Source organism: Rhopilema esculentum, chromosome 16 (assembly GCF_057945365.1).
Source record: "Rhopilema esculentum isolate cy_ngs chromosome 16, ASM5794536v1, whole genome shotgun sequence".
Lineage (NCBI taxonomy): Eukaryota > Metazoa > Cnidaria > Scyphozoa > Rhizostomeae > Rhizostomatidae > Rhopilema > Rhopilema esculentum.
The window spans coordinates 10650442-10672810 of record NC_142830.1 but is presented as its reverse complement, the minus strand read 5'-3'; the positions used below and the strand labels follow the sequence as shown (position 1 = coordinate 10672810).

Below are 22369 nucleotides of genomic sequence, written 5' to 3'. Positions count from 1 at the left end.
AAAAATGTGGAAAGGAAATTCCAAAGTTTCGAATAAAATGGTAAGTCGTTACACAAAAGAGCAAGGTTCACATTTTATTCCTTGAGACTTTACCTTTTAAAACTTTGATTAAATTTTCGCAAAAAAAGTGCTGCATTATATCATTTGATAATTTTTTATATTGATATACTTAACTTTTTCTCCATAAAACCTTCATATTTTGTATTCTGTGTTCTATTCATTATGTTATTTACAAGTACGTATAATGAATCAGAGAAAGAATTCCAGAAAGCCTCTGCACGATAAAAGCAAACATTTAAACATTTTATGGATAAAGGCAGCTTGAATATAGAAAATCTGCCAAGGACTTGAACCGAAATTATTGCATTGAAACTAAAAATACTTTTCTTTGCCCAAATCTTTAACGTTTAAGTTTTAGATCAAAGTTCTAGCAAGAGAGAATAAGAGCACAGTAAATGAATAAAGATAGTATCTTTGAAAAACATGTTGGAAGTATTTTGCTCAAAATTTGCTGTACGCAGCAAAATCAAGGCGCCTATTATCCTAACGTCTGAGAGAATGATATGATTCTTTGAAAGAGCATTCGATCATAAAATTTGAATGGTTTGATTGTTAAATTTGTTACTATTTACTGCTAAAATGTTACTACAATTTGTTATCTTGCTTTTTATTTAATTAAAAGAATTACTTTGAATAACCATAGTTTAAACATCGTTTTTCTTCAATGAACCTATTAAAATGTCTATACATCATGATATCTTCTGCTCAAAAATCTTGAGGACCTCGTTCCCAAGTGGAAATTGTTACAAGATAAGTATCATCCTGTTTAATATTGCCTGTACATGTTAACAAATAGATTAGAATAAAACACCCATGTCCCACTAGTTGAAGGTTAATTGACATATTTGTTTCTAGCTTTCAGCAGTAGGGTACATAGACCATTGTCCAAGGTTAACTTGTAAATGGGATGCTGGTGCTCCATATGCATGGCTAGTGGCATTGTAGTCTCGATAAAACCCATGCTCTAGGTGGCTATAATTGGGACTAAGATAGCTTGCTGGTAACGGATCTGGGTGGCGAAGCGGATAGGACTTTGCTTCGCTTTTAGGTGAGCAACTTTGTGTGATCTTTTGCTCTGGCTTTATAGTGTGATTAAATGCTAGTTTTGAAGCTGGGTTGTGGCTCATCTTGGAACTGATGCTTGGCTTTGCGGTTTGGAAGTAAGATGGTCGTTGAGGATAGCAAAAGAATGGAATTTCTTCAGAGTAATCAACGTACGGACCTACGGGACCATAAGAGCAGGCCATCCTTGATTCGTAAGGATCTCCAAGCCTTGACACGTGAGAGAGACTAGAATGTCCTCCGTTATATGGCGATTCGGGGCAAGAATCTTGTGATACGTCAAACCGTTGACCTCCATATAGTTTTAAGGTCTTCTTTAGCTTCGATCTTTTATTCTGAAACCAAATTTTTATTTGCGTTTGAGACAGCCCCAGCTTAGCAGCAAGTTCTGCTCTGTCAGGAAGCGCCAAGTACTGAGTTTTGGCAAATCTTGTGTTGAGTTCCTGCAGCTGAAAACTGTTATAGATAGTTCTGGATTTTCTCCTCATTTTAGTGACTTTGTGATCCTTGAGCTTGCTATCATAGATGTTTTCATATTCAATATCTGTTTCGGAGAAGAATAAACAATTTATAATAAGGAGAAAAACTTAATTTCGTTTCATTCATATTGTTTTGCAAAATAAAATTATAAAACGTTCAAGAAAACCGTTGGGTAAAAAGAAATTTGACTAGAAAATCGTCTTGTGTGACTAAAAGGAATAACTGCTTATATGGGTTAGGTCGTTAACTTAAAACGAATTATATATTTAAAACGAAAAATATATAAAGTGATTATGCAAAATGATAAAAAATAATAGGATATGCAGTCTACTCTTGATAAGTGGAACCTCTACGGGACCGAAAAGATGGTTCCACTTATCGAATGTTCCACTTATCGAGCGTTTCATTTGCAAATCCAAGGAACCGGAGAAATTGGTTCCACTAAACGAAAGTTCCATTTATCCGGGGTTCCACTTATCGAGAGCAGATTGTAATGACAAAACAAAGATTGGCATCTATCAAGCGCTTGAATCTTGGCGGTATGAAACCGCACAAATTATTTGAGACCAAAAACGTTTTTAAACAAGTGAAAAGTTATCCCACCTCAAACAAATTTGCGACGTATGTATTCTAATAGCACAGATAGCAACACTGAACTAAGGGAGGGTGGACAGAAAACCTCAACATTATCTTTTCAGAATAGGCGTAGATGGTTTTCAAGAATTCTTCAAAGAACTAGTATCTTTTATTTTTCTAAATATATGTACACATTTACCACAAAATTATCTTAATTAATGAAATCTTAATTAATGATGCTTAAAAATGAAAAGCATTTAAGGAGAAAGGAAGTCATTTCAATTTAGTTTCTTCAGCCTAGCAGTATGTGTTGTGTCTAATAAACTATAGATAGTCTTTGAGATTAACTACCATTCATGTTTGTTTTGTATGATTGAAACTTTGATATTAAATTTGCCCCTGGGAGTGCTACAGATTTAAATTTCATAAACTTTTCTAGAGGTAGCAAAGCAGAATGAGATTTTATCAACCATTACTTAGGTAATGAGCTATTTTGGCCAATATGAAAAAGAACCTTATTATTTCACTTCTAACTTTATTGATGTAGGAGTCCTACGAGAGTTGTCGTCGATATTTACAATTAAACGATAATCTAAATACTTATATTAGGGATTTTAGTGTATTTTGTAGAATAAAGGAGAACATAGTATATTGTAAACATATTTTGTTATTATTACATTGTCGGATCGGAAAATTACAATTAAATATTGTCGGATCTAAAAATGCTGCAACAACTAAGCTGTCCCCTGAACCCAGCCGGCAATGTACGTTGTTAAACCTATCTAAATAACCAAGCGTGAAAATGAAGTGCAAATAAAATGAAGAAATTGAATAATGAACAAAACATAGCAGTTTATTTTTGGTGCAAATTGTCAAATTGTATACAATTTAGCAATTTGAGTTGTAAAATTTCTAATTTCTTGACAATTTGTTTGCTATTAAATTCTTTGACAAAGAATGACACATTTGAATGAGTCATCAGTAGGCGCAAATTGCAGCGCGGTTTTTTCTCGTTAAAATGCAACGCGGCGTGTTTTCAATACAAAACGACGAAGTCAAATGATCAACTTTTCACGACAAATTATAGCATAGATAAAATGTATTGAACTAAGCTCTACTGATAACAGGAATAAAACCTTTACAAAAAGAGCAACGTGTGGATTCGGGCCATGATCGCGCTCGACCGAACGCCTCCACACTCGCCTCAGAAAAATTGCGGGCTTGATTGTTTGAGGGCCTAGCTGATCTTTACGTAGTTTTTTTCGTTGATTTGTGAATTTGCGACTTTACTTGATATAAATAGTTAGTCAATGTCTTCCTTGTGTAAGACAATAATAAATTTATTTATATTCTTTGTTGAAATCGCAAAATTTTCGTGGGCTTCGCAAGTCCACACTAATGTTCAGTTCACAGATGCCTTCTTCCACCTGCCTCGCGCCTGCAATTTATTCTAGTACAAATCAAATTCTAGTGCAGTTTTGGAATTGATCTACATACAAACGAAAATGCCGCCATTGTGTAGACAAAAGGAGTTCGTTTTCTCTCTTGCACTCCAGTGGTAATTTTTCTTTAGGCACGTGGCAGTGATTGGTCAACAATAGCGGTTTTGTGCTTGCGTTTTTCTGATTGGCCTATTTCGATCCACAAATGGGTATATATTTTTCATCGTGCTCTTTTGGACCCTTATTCTGACATTTTATGCTCTGAGGAGTGTCAGACGAAAAAGCTTTTAGCCAATATGATATAAAATGTTTGCTTTTTTCAAAGACATTTTCAAACTCTGCACCGCCAACAAACTGTACTGAATTACAAAATTACTATTCTGCATAAACTTGTTATGCAAATAATTTTAATTTTTTTAGGTAATTCATGCAAAGTAAAGCTTTTAGACATTTGGTACTTCTTTTTTTTGCAAGTTTGGTGTCATCTGTATGAAACCATGATTTGTGTCTTCCCTTGTAAATCCCTGATGTGTTTCCAGTCATTGGTGCTGTTGGTCTGGCAACACAAATCATGTTATCATTGTATCCAAATTGCTGGACACCTTGACTATTCTTGCGCCAGTCTAGCTGTTCTTGCCTACCAAAGTATTCTTCTAGGCAGTCTTAAGAAAAGCGCTCAGACAAAACAAAGTCATAGCCTTCGGCAAAAAGAAACTATGTTGCGCTAAAAAGGACTGTTATCTTTTTTCCTTCAGAAGTTTGCTTTGAAAGAAATGTTTTTGTTTTTTTCTTAACTGGACTTCCACTTTTCTAAGTAGGAGATAAACCTATCTTTTAACCAAAAATAGCGCTTGTCATCTTGTGAACAATATGGCTTGAGGAATTCTTTCCTTTTTCTTGAATGCTCGACTTGATTTCTCACATTACAGCTGTCAAAGAAAAGGTCAAGTATTTCACAAATCTCTGCTGTAGCATGATAATCTGAAGGATAATACCTGTGTAGGACTTTTGCAACTGTAGATCTTAACACTTGGGCAGCAAAACAAACCTTCATCTTAGAATAAGGACTCAAGTGCAGATGCTCATGGATCAATCTTGGAACAAGATGGAGTCCATGGCTGAGATCATCAGTGTAAACCTGCATTATATGACTCCACATTAGCGTTTTCCCATTGTTCCACTTAAGTCTAGATTGCAAGTCAAACCCTGAATTATGTAAACAATTTCTTGTTTACATAATTCAGGGTAAGTTTTCAGAAGTAGTTATAACGGAATTTCGCATAAAGGTTCACAAAACAATGTATCACCCCATTCTCTGTTTTGTCTCCAATTTTTCGGTGCAACTTGTAAAATTTTCTGTTTGACGATGCATCATCACTTACAAAAGCTAACACCCACAGATCACATACCTTCTCCAAGTAAAAAACACAGTTCTAAAAAGATTGGCAAGAGCTGGTCTGATGTTACTGATGTTGCTGCAAAGTTAGCAAATGGGTACTGTACAAATGGGTACTGTGCAATTAGTAAGATATCATAGACAACAAAAACAGAGTTATCTTTTTTGAACAGCAGCAAAAGCAAAATATTCAATCAATATTATGGGTTTTCTATATCATGGATGCAGGAGTGACAACAGTCTGAAGTGAAAAACAGTGACAAGATGTGGAACACCTTGTTCAAGACACTAAGGCAAATGCATGTTTTCTGTTGTTTGGGCCATCTACGTTCGGCATAAGAATTTAAATATACATCAAAAAGCTATCTTTCCTGAACAGTAGATTTAGAAGGATGTAGAAATGTCCAATAAACCCGGTGCCATATCAAAGAAATAAGGCCAATCTGTGACAACATCAGCGTTTAATTACCTAAAGAAATGAAATTTTATACGAGAATCTATGGGAACTATAAAAAACATGATCGAAAGATACGATGGGCGATCTGCATGATATTATGCTAGATCTGGTCACACTGCTCTAGCTGATAGCCTTCTTTGGTAACATGAGTTCTCATTCCAGTCCTTTTTGGTGCACCAATCATTCCTTGCCTGACATCAAGCGATAAAACGGCAACAAATCCATATTTTTGCAACAACCTATCTCGGCACCACAAATGCTTAACATAACATTGGAAAGTCTGGAGACCAGTGCCTCTTCAGAAAGTTGGACGAGCCCTTCAATCGTTGTTAGAAAAAATAGTTTAATTGTCTTACTTAAAGGACAATAAAAGGGCAAGACAGTATATAATCAAAATGGTCAAGCAAGGAGGTGTAAAAGCTTACATTTTCAAGGAGGTAGAAAAGTCCAGACAGGAATATACAAAAGTTCGAAAAAGTTATCAAAAATCTAGAAAAAATCCGCAAATCCGGGCCCAAAATTGAAGGATTTTTTAACCCGAAAAAATTGTACGTCACTTATGAAGTGAAACACCCCTCGTAAATAAGGATGGATTCTACACTAGATTCTGTCACATCAGAGTTGGAATGAGTTAAATGGTGTTGTATAACACTATGCGTGCTGAACGGTCGCTGACCAAGAAGATTGGAAAATATTCTGCTTAGTCTTTTTTTCTTAAATCAGTGCTGGGCCTGAGATCTGGATCCAACACATTCTCGCCATAGTAAGACAAATTGAAAAATGACATATTTATTAGAAAATTTCAGACGATTTCTATATCAAGTTGATGGTTACTTCTACAGTCGAAAAACAACGTCATTCGCTATGAAAAATCAATAATATGAACAGCATAAGTTTCAATTTGATACTGTCGTGACCTAAATTTCTTCTTTTATCAAGAAAATAGCGCGAAATACCGATCTTTGAATGTACAATACCATTTTAAAGACTTGATTCTTGACTCTCAAGTAATTAGCAAATTCAGAACAAAGAAACACCGTTTCAAAAGATTGCTTTGTTTGTATAAAGTTTTCATGATGTTGCCAGGAATCATTGAGAAGTGAGTCCTCTTGATAACTTTTCGATCACAATGCAAAATTATTACAAAACTTTCCGATTTGAAAAGAGTGCAGATAATCAGTACTTTGGGAATAACAACCTTGGTAGTGAATTGTACACAATTAACGAATAACATACCAGGGGGCTGATCGAGTCTCGAAAGGATTGGAACATTTAATCGATATTCACAATAATTTCACAATCAAAACTCAACTTTCTGTTCTTGATTCGTAAACAAATGTTAAAAATGTTTTGAGTGTGTATCGCTAGGTTGTCGATTAAGATACATCCAGAGTTATATTATATCTTAAAGAATTTTTTCCATCTCGTGAAAATGGTGGAGTAACTGTTTGTAATTACTTTAACCCCTTTTTAAAATCTCGCAAATCTAGATCTTTATTCCTTTCCTAAAACTGTGCTGTTTAGGCTTCAATCACACCATCTTTCTTTGAATTTAAACGCAAACACTTGTTTCATGTCGATCGTAATTGACAATAATTAAACTCATTATAATTGATAATAAAATCAATTACAAATTTAATTAGCGGGCTAATCTTCTACTTACCAACTTTGCCTTTAGTTGCTATTGACGTATCTGTGCTATTTCTGATTGCAAGCAATGGAGGAAAAGTTCCACTTAGCGATTGTTGCACTGTCGCATCTGATAGTGAAGCTAGTGAAATCGTGTCTTGTTCCAGTTCACACTCTGAATGGCGACGAGGTTCTGCGTGTTCGGAAAGAGCCATGCCAGGTTACTGAAGACAAGCTTTGAATGCGTCTTGATTATCGTAGTTTAGTTCAAATTGATAAAAATGTTCTTTGGTTCTGCTGCTAACCTCCTTAAGTTGCATATAAGTTGAATAGTACCGCGCTTCATCCTTAAATCATGTCAGCAAATTCGCATCTGAGACGCAGCCCACTGCAAAGCAGCTGTTTAACTCCGCCTCAATCAATTCAAATACAAGCCTCGCTTTGCGACCTTTTATCAACAGGACTGTCCTCGATCTTGCATTGACATAAATTCTCTTCTCCCTTGCGGCATTCTATTCAGGGCCCTCTTTTGTTCGCGGGAGCCCACGCGGTATTTGCATAACAAAGCGAGTATGATTTTTAACGATATGCTTTTTGCGTTTTCGAAGAGGCTGGCCCAATCAATTGATAACAAATGTGAATTAGATCGAAAGAAAAAAAGCTACTGACTTTTTGCTGTGTCAACCTTTTAAATAACAGTAGCTGAAAGACAGAGGGTGGAATTCTGTGAGTCTCGTAAACGATTGTTTTCCCCAACGATGATATAAACGAGAAAATGAAGATTGACTAGACCCTTCTTAGGGTAAAAGTTAATGTAAATGGAAAAACAAATACGCCTAGTGAAAACTGCTGACAGATTGCTGACTTATTTCTTTCTATGATAGACACATTTCAATGCTCTATTTTTCCATGCAAATTGATCACTAGAAATGCCAGGCAATTATCCGAAACTCCAGCAATATTTTGTTTGCTTCTATACAGTATACGCTGTCACTAGACACGGTCATAGATAGAAGCAGAGATTCTGGCCTGGTCTACAAGCCTGGTTTGGAGGAAGGTTGAGACTAATAGTTGAGGAGGGCTTTATTATCAAAACAATGTTTTTGCTCTTGTACTTTTAATTGTAACACAAACATAAATTATGCAAAGAGCCATTAAAGTTCATTTCAGTTCGAAGGTATAATAGTTGCAAGGTAAAATCTTGATATTGGCGAGGTTATGTTTCAAAATTAATCAAATATGAAAAATTAGTCTTGAATTGAAAGGTCGATATTTAAGAAAAAAATCTATGAGGAATTATTGATATGTGTCAGGAAAATTTGTACTGAAAACCTGATACAAGCTTTAAAGCTGTGCAAGGACAAAAAAAATTTATCGAGAAGATAAATAATTGCATATTATTATCTGGTTCAAAATCTGCCTAGCTGTTATTTTGAGTAAATTTAAATTGTGAAATGAGAAATGAAGAAGGGTGATGTCAAAAATTTCAGGTTTGGAGGAAAGACAACTTTTTGCAAAACTGTAGTTAAGCTAAGATAACTGTTTTCCTTCTATCATACAATACTTTACGAGGAATTGAGTAGCATGAACATGTTTTGCCTGACAATCAAAATTTTTAAAAGCAAAATTTTCGCCAGTATTGGTAATTGGAAATTGATGAATTTTGAGACATGGCAGTAACAGCTACAGCTGTGTGTGATCTGTTTGCGAGATCCATCTGGAAACCTTATTATTCTTAGATCAGATAGAATATATTGGATAAATCGTGGAGAAAAGCAGTCCATTGCCTTTTGAGGTCATTCTCCTTCGTAGTCACTTTTCTTGATCCGGTAAGAAAAACATTGATGCAAATCGAGTTATTTTATGAATGATCTTCGTAGAAAAAGTATCTAAATGGAAATATCCACGAATGTCTGTGTTTTCTGAACTCGTGAATAGCATGTGCTTGGAACAAACAGCTTTGCGATTTGTTCATTTTTATAATGAAACATTATGAAGCAAGCCGGTTTTATCTAAAACAGCTGTTCTTAGCAATTACAAAAGTGCAGTTGTTGGTTACAGAACAGTTAACTCTTCGTTTTGAAGTGATGATTCATTTTGACAAACGTATTCATTTTTATCACAGTTTCCTTTGCCATAGAATCATATATAATGACTGACAATAATTATATTTCGACTCAATTCTTTGTATACAAACTTGCTTTTATTTAAAGTTAAAAAACACTAAAATTTTCTTGCAAGGACTTTAAGTATGATAAAGGGGCTTGTATTTAAACACCTTTTCTGCATCCTGAGCGGTAACGGTAACAACGCAAAATCACGAAAACTTATGACATAATTGGAAAATAATTTACAAAGTAAAGATGTTAAATAAATTGCCCCCCCCCCTGGTATTCAGGACTTCATTAGAGTAAATGTGATAAAATCAGGCCAGATTAAGGTTTGTGCTAGTAGTCAGGGCCGTCGAGAGCCAATTCGGGCCCAGGGGTGATTCACAAAATTGGCCCCACTTGAGAAAGTTTCCTGTGGCCATGCCCTTCAGCCTCCCGGAGAGCTAGGGAAACACCCTTTTTAGTTAAAATTGTTGAACAAGTTTTTTAAGGATTTTTACAAGAATGTGCAAAAATATTTTACATGAATCAAGGACATGTGAGCATAGTTTCTCTCTGCGATAAACTTACAGGCGTTGATTCCGCATTAGTAACTGAAATACTAGCTTTTTGCATTATAAATAGATCTTACTACATTATTACGGGCCCCATCGGAGTACGGGCCCTGGACCTTTTGCCCCTCCTAACCCCCCTCTCGACCCATTCCTGAATTAGGCCAAGATGAAAACAGGTGAGAATTCTCCTGAAGCTGAATAGGCCAAATTAGGTTCTTTTTGGTTGCAGCCCCGTATCATAAGCTATGCTTTAAAAGTATTTATATATATATTTACATATACAGATATTATCAACGGTGATCTTCGAAATAATTTTGTCAGCCTCGTGAGTTAATTTTCTTGCCTTTAATTTTTCTTTGGCGCATTGTAATTAGAAAGCGATGAATAAAACAAGAAAAAGTGCTTTATTAATCATTTTAACTAAAACTGTAACAAAAACGAAAATTTTTCAACTTTTTCCCGACTATTCTTTAAATTCTTCACAATTTACATTTTACTTTCAAGTTTTTCATGTTACCTTCATTTCCACCCCTCTGTTCGAATCTGTGTTCACAAGGTCCTTGCCTTGTAGCCTCGTTCAGTATTACATTCAACTGTTAGACGGCTTGACAAATTTCTATTGTAAAGATTCTATGATATTTTAAACGATCAAAATATAACGATCAAAACCCTTTGTTCATTTCACAGAAAATTTATAATCCAGATATTTTATAATCACGGATTCTACTAGTTGTTTGTGTGATACATCTATGCTTACAATATGAGACGATTAGGCCTAAATTCATAATTTGCTACAGACTTTATTCAGATAACCAATTACGTGAATTGGCTCTAGCAAAATAATTAATTCCCTGAAAATTTCTTTCAACAGCGTAGATTGAGCATTTCTGTGATGATATTTCAGTGAAATAACACTGGGATAAAGGCAGCAGGACGGCCACTCTAATTCCGCTGTACACGAAGCCTGGGTAACGGGCACTTGGATAACAGGTGTTTATGCGTTCAGTGCGAAATACTGGCCATCTACAATTATTGTTCATCCATTTGTGTATTCTGCAATTAAATCATTCATTGATTTCATCTTCCGATTCAAGGTTGCGACATAAAGCGCGACTGTCAAGCAGGCTGCCATTTTGTGAGAAATTGGAGGGAAAATTTCGTTCAGGCTAGAAACGACAAAAGATCTTACAATTCGTCGCGAGACAAGTTATAGTTGTGGCAGCATAACTCAAACAAATATTGATACGTAGAGCACATTTCAGAAGACGATATGAGAAATTGTTCTAGGGGCACTAAAAACAAAGTGGATACCTGCTTTCTCAAATGCCTGCAAACTTGATGGCTCACTATCTAAAGCCACCAATGTTTTATATTTTGCCTCTATGTAATAAAAAACAAGGCATAAACAACTTTGTTCTATTTATGTTTTAATTATTGTGCTTGAAGTTTTCTGTTTTCTTCACTCGTTAAGTATTATTTTGACAGTTCTTTATAAAACGTTCGTTATTTCCAACATTTGCAATCTCAAAAGAATTTTCAATTCCTCCAGATCTCGAGATTGTAGATATGTAAGTAAAATGTGTTCGGAAGAAAAAAAAGCAAAAAGGGTGGCTACTTTTTCAGTAACAAAACCTGATGAAACTTAAACAGGAAGATCAGGGCTTTCACTATGGGTGACGTGAAGGGTGTAAAACGTGTTTGTTGCAAAAATAAGAAGTTTTTTGCCATTTTACGGGGTTGTCCAGGCCCTTTTTGCCAGCAAATCGAGTATTCAATCCTTTATTTGCCGAAAAGTTTCCTTTGAAAAACTTGGGTTTTTCTCCTTTCCTTGTCGTGTTCTTCTAAGATATAATAAATCTTTAGTGGTTTTTTTTGCATTTTCTTTTGTCCAATCAAAAAGAAAATAAAGATCATGATTCTCAATGTAAATTTGGAAAATAGAATAAATGTTTGCCTAGTTTTGGTTCTAGCGCTTAAACCATCGCGGAAGAGTAGGAGCTTTCTAGAAAAGAAGCTGATACTATGAAAAATTCATCCATGAAACTCATGAGAAAAACACTTAACATTTAAAGTAGCACGTTCACTGGCAAATTTAATCTCACTTTTGGGACAGGGAAAGATGTGCTCTAGACTCCTAACTTGAAGATAGAGGTCAATTAACTTATCAACATCAAAGTGTATGTTTTGATACCATCGCATCTTCCGGTTTTGAAGTGTTCCCATCCTCGCTTTGAGAAACAATTTGCTAGGCGTCATTGACATTTCTTTTTACTATTTGAATACGTAAACTGTCGCAGCAAACTACGCTCTGTTTACTCCATCTCTCACTTTTGCCATGTGAAGCCGCATATTTTATGCATAAATAATTTTCCCAGAGATCCTGGGAAAAACACAGACTCTCTACTTTCAAGTAAGGGGTCTGGGACATAGGCTAGGAAAGATGTGCACACTCTAAGGTCCTTAATAGAAGAGGGGGTCTTGATAGTCGGGGAGGGGGGGGGAGGGGGTCAGAAATTTTTTGAAAGATGAATAAGCGGGGGGGTTTCTAGTAAGTAGAGGGGGTGAAATCTGAAAAATCTGAAAAATCACGTGATGATTCTTTTTTGGGGTCAAATGAGATTTTCTTCTGAATACAATCGATAGCAAAATCACAATTATCACCATGTAATAATGCATGGTTATATTACTAAAATGAGCAGGCTAATTATCATTGTGTACATCAGCCTATGTAATTTTTACAGATGTTATACTACTTTTCTATATTAAAACGTTTGTACAATGCAATTTCTTCATTTAAGAGAAACTTTAAAGAAATTTTACACCAGAAAGAACAAAGGACAAATGCAATAAGGGATATGAATGATTGCATATAAAAACTAATAAGCGGGGGGGGGGGGGGGTCCAAATAAGCTCCGGTAGGGTCAGAAAAAAATAAAAAATTATTAAGCGTCCCCCCTTCTATTAAGGACCTTAGAGTACATACTTTTGGTTCTGTTAAAAAATCAAATTATGCGCCCTGATAAAAGAGTAATTCTGATTAAGAAGAGTCCTTTGATCAATAAATCATATCTTTAAAGTTTGCTTAAAAAATGATATTCACTTTGCTAGACAGAAAAAATATTAAAAAGTAGTTTGTGCATTTCTAAGGGAAACTCTATATAAACCCAATTAAAGCATATAAATCATTCCATTTACAGAACGATGATTTTGGCAACGCCTGCAAGAGATACCACTGGATGCATCTTATGCAAAGAGACTGCTGTCCTAATTATTTTTAGCGAGACCTGAAAATTTCAAAAGGAATTGCAAAAAGGAAAATTTTTTTCATGAATCATTTCAAAGACTTAAAAGAAAACTAAAACATTGTTCCTTATTGGTTTTGAAATTTTGACAAGAATTTATCTATTTATGCAATGTATGTATGTAGAAAATAGAATGTATGCAAAACTTACGGTATCAAACATGAAGCGCAAAACGACATTTATAGTCCAAAGGAGAATACCCAAGCCAGTTTATTTCATCTGTCAAAAAGATGTACTTTTGTCCAAAATCTGCAATAGGACAAGAAAGAACAATGTGAAACATCCCAATATGCCAATTTCTGCCAAAAAGAGATCAGTGAGTAACTGTTCTCCTCATTTTATCCAATGAATAAGCATTTAAAGCTTTACTTAGATAAAAACTGCCTTTATTTGCACTCTTTAGAAAAGCCACGCAGAGATGAGACGCACCCGTTTTCCAGACCCCCTTCTCTAAATCCTAGAACTTCGCATTTATAAATAGCTCTGCAAAATATTCTGCATCTCATCTTTTGATTAGGCTATTATTCTAATCTGTTTGAAAAAATTCAATCAATGAAATTAATGAAATAAACCACTTTTTATCAAAGTAGCTGCACATTTTTCATCTACCAATGTTTTGGGTTTCAAGGGATCAACTGTTATTTTTAGTTTTCCTTATGTGCTTTTAAGGTAGGGGACCAATCCAAAATCTATTTTCGTCACTTTTCATTCTAGAAAAATGAAATTTGGCATCCAAAGTAATGTTTTTATGCTCTTTCAAAAATGAAAATCTAAAAATAGAGCTTAGTTGTCATGGAAACTAGGAAACAAAAGAAACATTTATGATTCTCTGTGGAAAGTTAATCTCTGAAGAGAGAGGTGTTACTTAAGCATCTAGGGTGCCACGACCAAGCTTAGAGCCTCTTCTGTGCAGAGAAACAGTTAAAATCTGCAAGAGTATAATTATCATCGTTCAAATAGATGTTTTTCTCAGAATATTTAAATTTCCACGCATATTGGAGTTTTATGTTGACTACGGAGGCTACATAGTAGCAGGAACAAAGGGGCTTGACATTTCCCTGCATTCACCATTACAAAAGCTTACAAATGACATACCGCATGTTTATTTTCTTTCAGCAAATTTCTATATTAATTTCACAAGTATGAGTAGTGCGTATAAATTGAGAATGTGAGAAAATTGCATTTTGAAAATAAATAAGGCTTTTTGCTAATATATATGGAAAATTTATCACCTGATGGGGGCAAAACTTTCTGTATTAACATGGAACAAATGTATATAATTATGATTAAAGTTCATCAATAAATGAAAATTGTTTGTGAAACTGATTAATTTCATGGTACTATTCAAGTAAATGTTCCCGTTTGTTATGTGTCTCCTTCCTTTAACTCAGCCACTTTCTCTTTGGCAAAAAGAAAAAGCAACGAGGGATCTTTCTAGAAAGCAAAACAGAAAACCAATGATTCTGGAATTTCTATTCCTTAGTTGCCCCTGAATATTTCAATACCTTAGAATTAGGGTTATTTTTTGTACAATTTGCTTGGTTACTTGGATAGAATACTGAAAAGTTTGTAAACATGAGTTTTTTAAAGGCCTATTTTGTTTTTGTCTTGAAATACTTGCATTTCATGTATCATGTGATATGCAACTAGGTTTCTGCAATCTAAGAATATAAAAGTTTAAGCTGATTTTAGATAGAATGTGCTTCTCGCGTCAACATCAGCAGTTAAAAAAATTGAACTACTTCAAAGAATCATGTCTATTTGGGCATACTGCAAGTTTCCGTTTCAGGACCTATCTTATTTATAAAAATTTTTTTAATATTCTTAATGTCACATTGTCTGGAGCGCAGAGAGAAAATTCCTAACAAACTACAGATTGTATGTCTTAATATATCCCGATAGCTCTCTTATACCTGTACATATGACATGTACAAGACTTTATTAATAATACCTGTGTTTTAATGCACGTGATTCAGAATAGAATTTTTGCAAGTACCATGAAGTGACGATCACCAACAAGGTCCTTTGCTTAAAAAAGCAAAAATAATTACAGGCATTTAACATGAGTAAGAAGACGGCAATCGTTTGTTTTTTTCGTAGAACTCTAGTTTTTATCGTCATCTCTTTCAGATGCATGGATTTTGGGAAGCTTTGCACCAAAAATCTCGCGATGAAAGAAACAAACCTAACCTATCATACGTATTTTCCCAGCAAAAATTATAGCATTAATAAAAATGTTATGATTATCATTACAGTCGTACGGATGTGCACCATTTTTGAAGCAGATTAGTCATGTTTAGACAATACAAATAATAGTGGGCCAAACATACATCCCTGTCTTACCACTGTTTTGCATCTAAATGTCTTGAGGCGGCCTACAGTGAAACATAGACCTTAAGACTTTAAGGCCAATAGCCCTTAAGTACTAACAGCAACAATTCTGAAAATTTACATGGTATACCGTACTCAACCCTCTCATTAAAGCATTAATACACGCTCACAAAAGAGAATTGCTTGTCTGCAATTGTTTCAGCAGCTATAGTTACAAGTGTTCCTGATCACGTTTCCATTTAGACAGGGGCGGGTCCAGAGCAAGTTTGAAAGAGGGGCAGTTGGTAGTGCGGGCGCTGAGAAATGTTGACAAGTGTACGCTGTATACAACAATTTCAGACCCTAACTACTGACAGAAGGCTCTTTATTCAAATTGCAAGGAAATTTTCACAGTAATTATTGTACACTTTGAAGTAATCCTTGAAGCAAATTACCTATAAGTCTTAAAAAAAGGGGCGCAAAATTTACAAAATAGGGGCGCCAGACTTATTTCAACTCGGTGTGGGATGGATCCTAGTTGCCCCCCCCCCTTAAATCCGCCACTGCGTTTATAAGAGCCAGACAGTTTTGCTGCGTCTCTTGTTACTATTTTTCGGATTATTTGAAGCTCGGATATTCTAAAGGTTTTCTATTTGCTAAATTGACTTATCTCCAGCTACCTGTTGTAAATTGTTTCTATGACCATTAAATAGAAGCTTTGAATTACATTTCTAGTAGAACGGTTTATTAGTTGATAGAAGCTGTTGTGTTTCTTTACACAAGACAAAGCTTTAAAAAAGACTAAAATTTTTCTTCTGATTTTACATCTGAGGCTGGATATGTTCTTACACTGTTAATGTTTTTTCGGAAAGGCCTGCCTCGGTGTTCTCATGAATTGTGTTCCTAAAGTGCAGATGTATATTGTCACTTTATAATATCAGTTGGTCATTCATAATGCATTCGAGCACTTTGCAGATAATTGGCAAAAACGATGTTTTTATGTAGTTCAATCGCATTTTAATTGTAGTATTTCGTTTACCTTACAGTTCGGGTAATCAAACCGAACTAAAAATGCTGTTAAAAATAATGATTAAAACAATACATTCTAATTTGCTGTGAATATGCAACAGGCTGATTCCCAAAAAGCACAAAATATGCCAAAGGTGCATCTGAAATTCTGCCAGAAATATTCATTATTAACTGATAACTCGCTATCAACTGAAAGTATACTTAAGGCAGTTACTTGAGTAGGTGTGGGCACACCCTCATTCGGGCTGATAGCTATCTTGCAATTAGGATAAAAGACCGCCCTGGCTTTATCACTGCTTCCAATCTTCGACTTCGCGTGTCAATCTAACTTTTGAACTTGTTACATGAAATTAAATCTAATTTTTGAGTTTCTCAAGCAGCTGGATTGCTATTTCATTTATTCATTGCTAGATGCCCACCTGGTAACAAGTCCTAAAATTACGTACTTCGTTTTTTTACTTTTAGGGTTGCGAAGGCCTCTGGTTGAAACTGATTAGGCAAAAGTGAACCTCTGTATAAGCTGCCAAAATGAGCGAAAGAGGAGCATGGTTTACTGTGATTCGATATACTGTTTTGATGCAACATAGGTTATCCTAGCAGAGTATCCAATGAATCGATTGGCTAACCTAGCAGAGTCTAGAAAAGATTATTCCACCTGTCACGTGACTAACTGATTGCCGCCATGATGGATCACAACCTAGTCTTAGATACACATAGCAACGCGTAATTTATGTCATACGGATTTGGAAACGGACAGTTATCTTCGCTGATTTCGAAACAGTATATATCGAGAAACGTTAGCATATGTATTTAGCCAACTTGTTTGCTGTGTCTTCTTATCTTCGGAAAATTTTTTTGAAAAACTTTAGAAGTACCGCTTTCTAATAGCCTTTCTGGTCAGGGAGGAGAAGCTAGGCCGCAGTTAGATCAATCTCAATTGTTAGGTTCTGTGCAATAACTAAATGTACCTGTAGATTTGTTTCAGGTTATCATGCATCTTGATAAAGATCCAAAGTCGATTCGCAACAAATAGTCCGGGCTGTTAGTAAAAAAATTATGCAAATTGTGATAGAAGCACGAAATTTGGTAGAGATGCACAGCTTGATACGCTAAAAAGAAAGGTTGCAGATCTTCTCGAAAAATGCTACTAAATTTCTTTTTCGATTGGAATAGTGACCCGATTGTGGGTAACATATTTAACGATGAAGATATTTGCATTTGGCCATATCCGCTTAAGAACGTACAGAAATTTATATAATAGAGCAACAACATTCATAGATCAATCAAATTTGAAGCAAAATAGTATAAAACAGGGCGCACCCAGGTATACATGCTCATCAAAGATCTTCTACGACATTAGATTGTATGAAAACGCCCAATGGAATTAAACTGATGCCTATCTTTGATAAACTGTGCTTGTCTTTAGTGTACGAAATTACATGCATCTCACAGTACCGTTGTTCTAATAGCCATTGAATATTTGGATCTTTTACCAAAGCCTAAAAATAGCACTGAGGGGCATTTTCGATAGGTTCATAGCAACTTTCATACTTCTATCACAATTTGAAAGATTCACTAATATTTTGTTTCTTACAGTCCCGACAAAAGAAAGGAACGTATGGCTTACGTGTATCAGTAGAGCCGATCTACCTGTAGAGAAGCAGACAAACGTTTGCGTTTGTTTAAGTCATCTTTAGTCTTGCAAACCTTTTGCACTTTTGGTTGAAGGAAATATAGGCGTTCTTATTAAAACAAAGTAGGTAGTTGACAATATCAATGTCTGTCACTGAAGGATGGTCAGTCCTATATAGGCATTCTAGTTCTTCTTAAGCACTGAGTATGGGTCTATACCATCAACTAACGTTTTTTCTCCTCATATCTGAATTTCTCCTGAAGCTCTAGGGAAGTCACAAAATCTTTCAAGCTTGCCATTTCACTGTGGCCTAAACATAATTCACAAAAAGTGATTCTGTTTGCGTTCAGTTAGAAGGCTGTACTTCTAAAGTTTTTTAAGAAAGAAATCCGAAAATAAACAGGCACAGCAAACAAGTTGGCTAGATACATATGCAAACGTTTCTCGATATATGCTGTTTCGAAATCGGCGAAGATAAATGTCCGTTTCCAAATCCGTATGGTATAAATAACGCATTGCTATGTGTATCCAAGGCTAGGTTGTGATCCACCATGGCGGCAATAAGCTAGTCACATGATAGGTGGGAAAAATCTATACATGGCGATCACACGGTCAGCGACCGTGAGGAAGGCCCAGGGGCGGACTGGCTGGTCGGGCTATTCGGGCGATCGCCCGAAGGGCCGGTCGGTTAAAGGGCCGGTTGATAAAAGTGCAAAAAAATATTTTAGCTTAAAAAGTGAATGCGGGGTGAAAAAGTATACCCACGCGTTAATCTGTTTGCCTTGAATTTTCAGAGACTTTGTGGGAAAGAGTAAATATACACGCGAGTACTCCAAAACCATCAAAATTATGAATTCATTTTTGCACCGCAGCCCAAACACATTTCTTCAGGGAACATGTTATTGACATTTTGTTATATTTTTCTCTTGACGGTATTTCCTTTTTGGCGACATATTATACTGTAACATCCCTGTTTCAATGCGATACATAAAGCGCCGGCAAAACGACTGGACATTTGCACTGGTCACACATTGGACATTGCTCACTTGTTCAGGGTATGGACAAGGCATCTCTTTACCTTTGAAAATACACTTTTCATAGCCCTAACCGTGTTATGTTATGAATTAAAGTGTATTATTGAAAAGTGGTTAGGACTGCTAGGTTCATCAAAATCACCGTCCTCGTGCTCTCTGGCATCGCTTTCCTTATCGTAACTAAAGCTAATCTGATCAGAAGACTCATCGTTATTTAATGAAATGCCTTTTTCTACTATTGGCCGAATTGAATTTTTACGTTGTTTCCATTTCGTTCGCGGTGTTGACTAGGAAAGTTTGTTGAAGATTTGAATATGGGAAATAAATTGACGCCAAATCCAAACCATTAATCGATTGCGCGTGCGCGAACTGGACAATGTTCAGTAGAGTGGCAAAACGACTGAACAATTTCTGTATAACATCAGTGAACAAAAGAAATTTAATCCTGTCCACTGAACATTTTTGGTTGCCTTCAAAATCGACTGAACAACATTCAACATCGCTGAACAAGACTGGACAAGGTGGCAAAACGACGCAACATTTACGCTGGACATTTGTCCAGTCCATGTTCAGTGATAATGTCCAGTCGTTTTGCCGGGGCTTAAGATTTTAACCTGCTCCGATGTCTTTTTACTTAGCTTTTGCTTGAAGCTGGTCATGTTTTTCCCTAAGCACAAGCTATTGCTAAATGTAATAAATTTAAAAGTCCAAAAATTAGAGTTCACTAAGCGATTTGCTCTGTGATGTGAAGCAATGAAGAGGACATACGTAGAACAAGGGAAGAGCAAGAAGACTTCAATCAAAGGTGGTGCACAGAAATTTCGTGAGGAAAAGCTACGAGACTTAAAAAAGGATTCAGCTACGATACAAAGCTTTTTTTATCAAGCAAAACAGGGGTATGGTGCTACACGATACAATTTCAACAGGGGTGCCCATGTTTTCTTTTTGGGGTCAGAAATTGACAAATCGATATTTTTGGGCTGCTGAAAATCATTGTGGTTTTCCGGAGGAATAGAAAATTATTTGTCACAAGTTGAGTGTGAAGCTTTTCTACTTTAAATATATAAAGAACAGATTACGTGGTAATTTTTCGCAGCCAAACCTAGAGTCCTTCATGTTAATGTTCTTAGAAAAACACCTGTTAGATGACATCTAGAACGATCACATTATCAACAAATAGGTTACTGTATTTAGAAAGAAAGTCAAACCAATGAGTTAGCAAATGACTTATTGGACATGTTCTGTTAACCAGCATTCATCCATGCACAAAATTACTGAATTTAAAAACTTGTTTTCCTTACAGACTAACATTTACTTGCATTTTCCGAAGAGTTTTTTATTTGCTATTTTTGTGGGCCGGTTTGATCAAAATTTGCTGGGCCAAAAAAATTAGCCAGTCCGCCCCTGGGAAGGCCTCTGGAGACAAAAGCAGGTTAATTCCCACACCCGACCCCGCCTAGTTCCCATTGTTTTTCTGAGGAAGTACTTGTATCATGAGGGTATTGCCCAGCTCTGTATCCTAGCCACCCGTGATAAGTCTTGGCGAAGGGACTTGATAGGCTCCCTGAAATCTTCGATGTTTAAAGAAAATGAAGAGTTTCGGTGGTTTATTTAAAAATGTTGAAATTGAAACTAATAATCCTGTGCAAAGACTAGAGGTGTCAACTATATGAGAAATTCAGCAAGTAGCCTAGTTCAAATGAAGTTTCAGAATAACGAACAAAAGTAGATTTTGGTCTGGTCTCTAAAAAGAAGTAGAATCAACTATCGAGTCTGCGAGGGATTATTTAGGTGCTAGGATGGCTCAGTTGTTAGAGCAGGGCCGGCAAAACGTATTTGACAATGGAGGGGCGAAAATATCAAAGTCTTGAAAGGGATCAGGGAAGGCCGCCACCAGGGTTGGCGGAAAGAAAAGTTTTAGAATTATGGTGTCTTAAAGATGGTCAGAAGCTCTATCTAAAATGGGTTTTGACTGATGGAAAATCCAAAGCAATATATCTAAGCTTTGTTTTAGCAACATGTCCCATGTTGTAATGTTGACTTGAAATAGGAAAGGTCTTGCAAAGTTTTTAGAATAACCTTTATAATATAGCTCGTAATGAAACTTTTTTTAAATTTCGAAAGTACCCAAATAGGGTGGGGGAGAACATAAATAAAACACGGTTTAATAAAAAACATTAACAATGAAATATCAACAGAAGAACTATCAGCTAAAAATATAAAGTAAGCAATTTTGTACAGTTGGGATATTATTTTGTGAAATCTGATCTTGAAATTTTTGGAAACAAAGGTTTTTAACAAAAAGACTCTAGGTTTGAAAAAACTTTGAACCCGGGCTGATCAAAACGAGTTTTGATAGAATTTACAATTGCATCTATATTTTCTTTTTCTCAGTACGAATGGATTATCCAAGCGATCAAGCTTTGAAGTTTTCTCAATGATACTTTTTAAGAACAGATCTGCCCGTTCTTTGTTTCCTATATCCTCAAAAATATTTTTGCAGCTCTTTCTTTTCCTTCAACAGCTGATTTCTCTCTTTTGTAATTTTCTGAGAAAGTTTTCGTTAACAACAAACCTTGTTTGCCAAGTTAAGGACATTGAAGAAACGAAACTCCGTCAATTTGTGCTGGCACCAGTGGCGGATTCAGACCGGGTTCCAAGGGTTCTGGAACCCTGTCAAATTTTCCAAAGACACATAACATCAGTTTTCCCTTTACTTTCGAATTAATCGCAACCAGTCCCAACGTCAAATGGCCTCTTGTACCAAAACCTTTGCTGCTCTCTAAATATGGTATTGTGAAAGAAAGGAACCCTGTCGTAGCCATGGTTATCTTTTGTAACATATTATATTCCTCTAAAGAAAGGAACCCTGTCGTAGCCAAGGCAACTCTTTGTACCATATTGTATTTTTTAAGAAAGGAACCCTGTCGTAGCCATGGCAATCAATTGTCTTGTATTGTTTTTGCTACAAACAAAAGAACCCTTTTGGAACCCATCTCACGAACTCATTGGAACTTGTTTAAACCGCTGACCATACATGCTTCCTGTTGTCATAATGGCGACGTGAAGCTGCGAGTGACCGCACGATGACGAGAGCTTGTTTTAAGCTCTCAAACAGGAAGGGACCAGCACCTGAAGATCAATAAAATTTGATAATCGTATGGAAGAGTGCTATGATTTTTCAAGAAAGCTTTTCAAACACGCCTCGCCAACTATTTGCTCATTTTTCTCGACTGGCCTAGCCAACCTGGAGAAAACAGATCACCGCTTTTTTCTCATGGATCTAGCGAAAAG

At 35.8% G+C, this 22369-nt stretch overlaps 1 protein-coding gene across 1 annotated transcript; it reads right to left on the bottom strand.

Moving 5' to 3' along the window:
• Positions 1-164: 164 nt before the first annotated feature.
• Positions 165-7694, bottom strand: LOC135682577 (uncharacterized). Its single transcript, XM_065197537.2, has 2 exons — positions 7137-7694; positions 165-1666 (listed from the first exon to the last, which is right to left on the bottom strand). The coding sequence occupies exons 1-2, from the start codon at positions 7315-7317 to the stop codon at positions 912-914; spliced, it is 936 nt and encodes a 311-aa protein (XP_065053609.2). The 5' UTR covers positions 7318-7694; the 3' UTR covers positions 165-911.
• Positions 7695-22369: the final 14675 nt, after the last annotated feature.

Coding starts and splice junctions, on each gene's coding strand:
- LOC135682577 (XM_065197537.2), bottom strand. CDS start 7,317: ATGGCTCTTTCCGAACACGCAGAACCTCGTCGCCATTCAGAGTGTGAA. Junction 1,667..7,136: donor AGCAACTAAAGGCAAAGTTG/GTAAGTAGAAGA, acceptor TCTCCGAAACAG/ATATTGAATATGAAAACATC.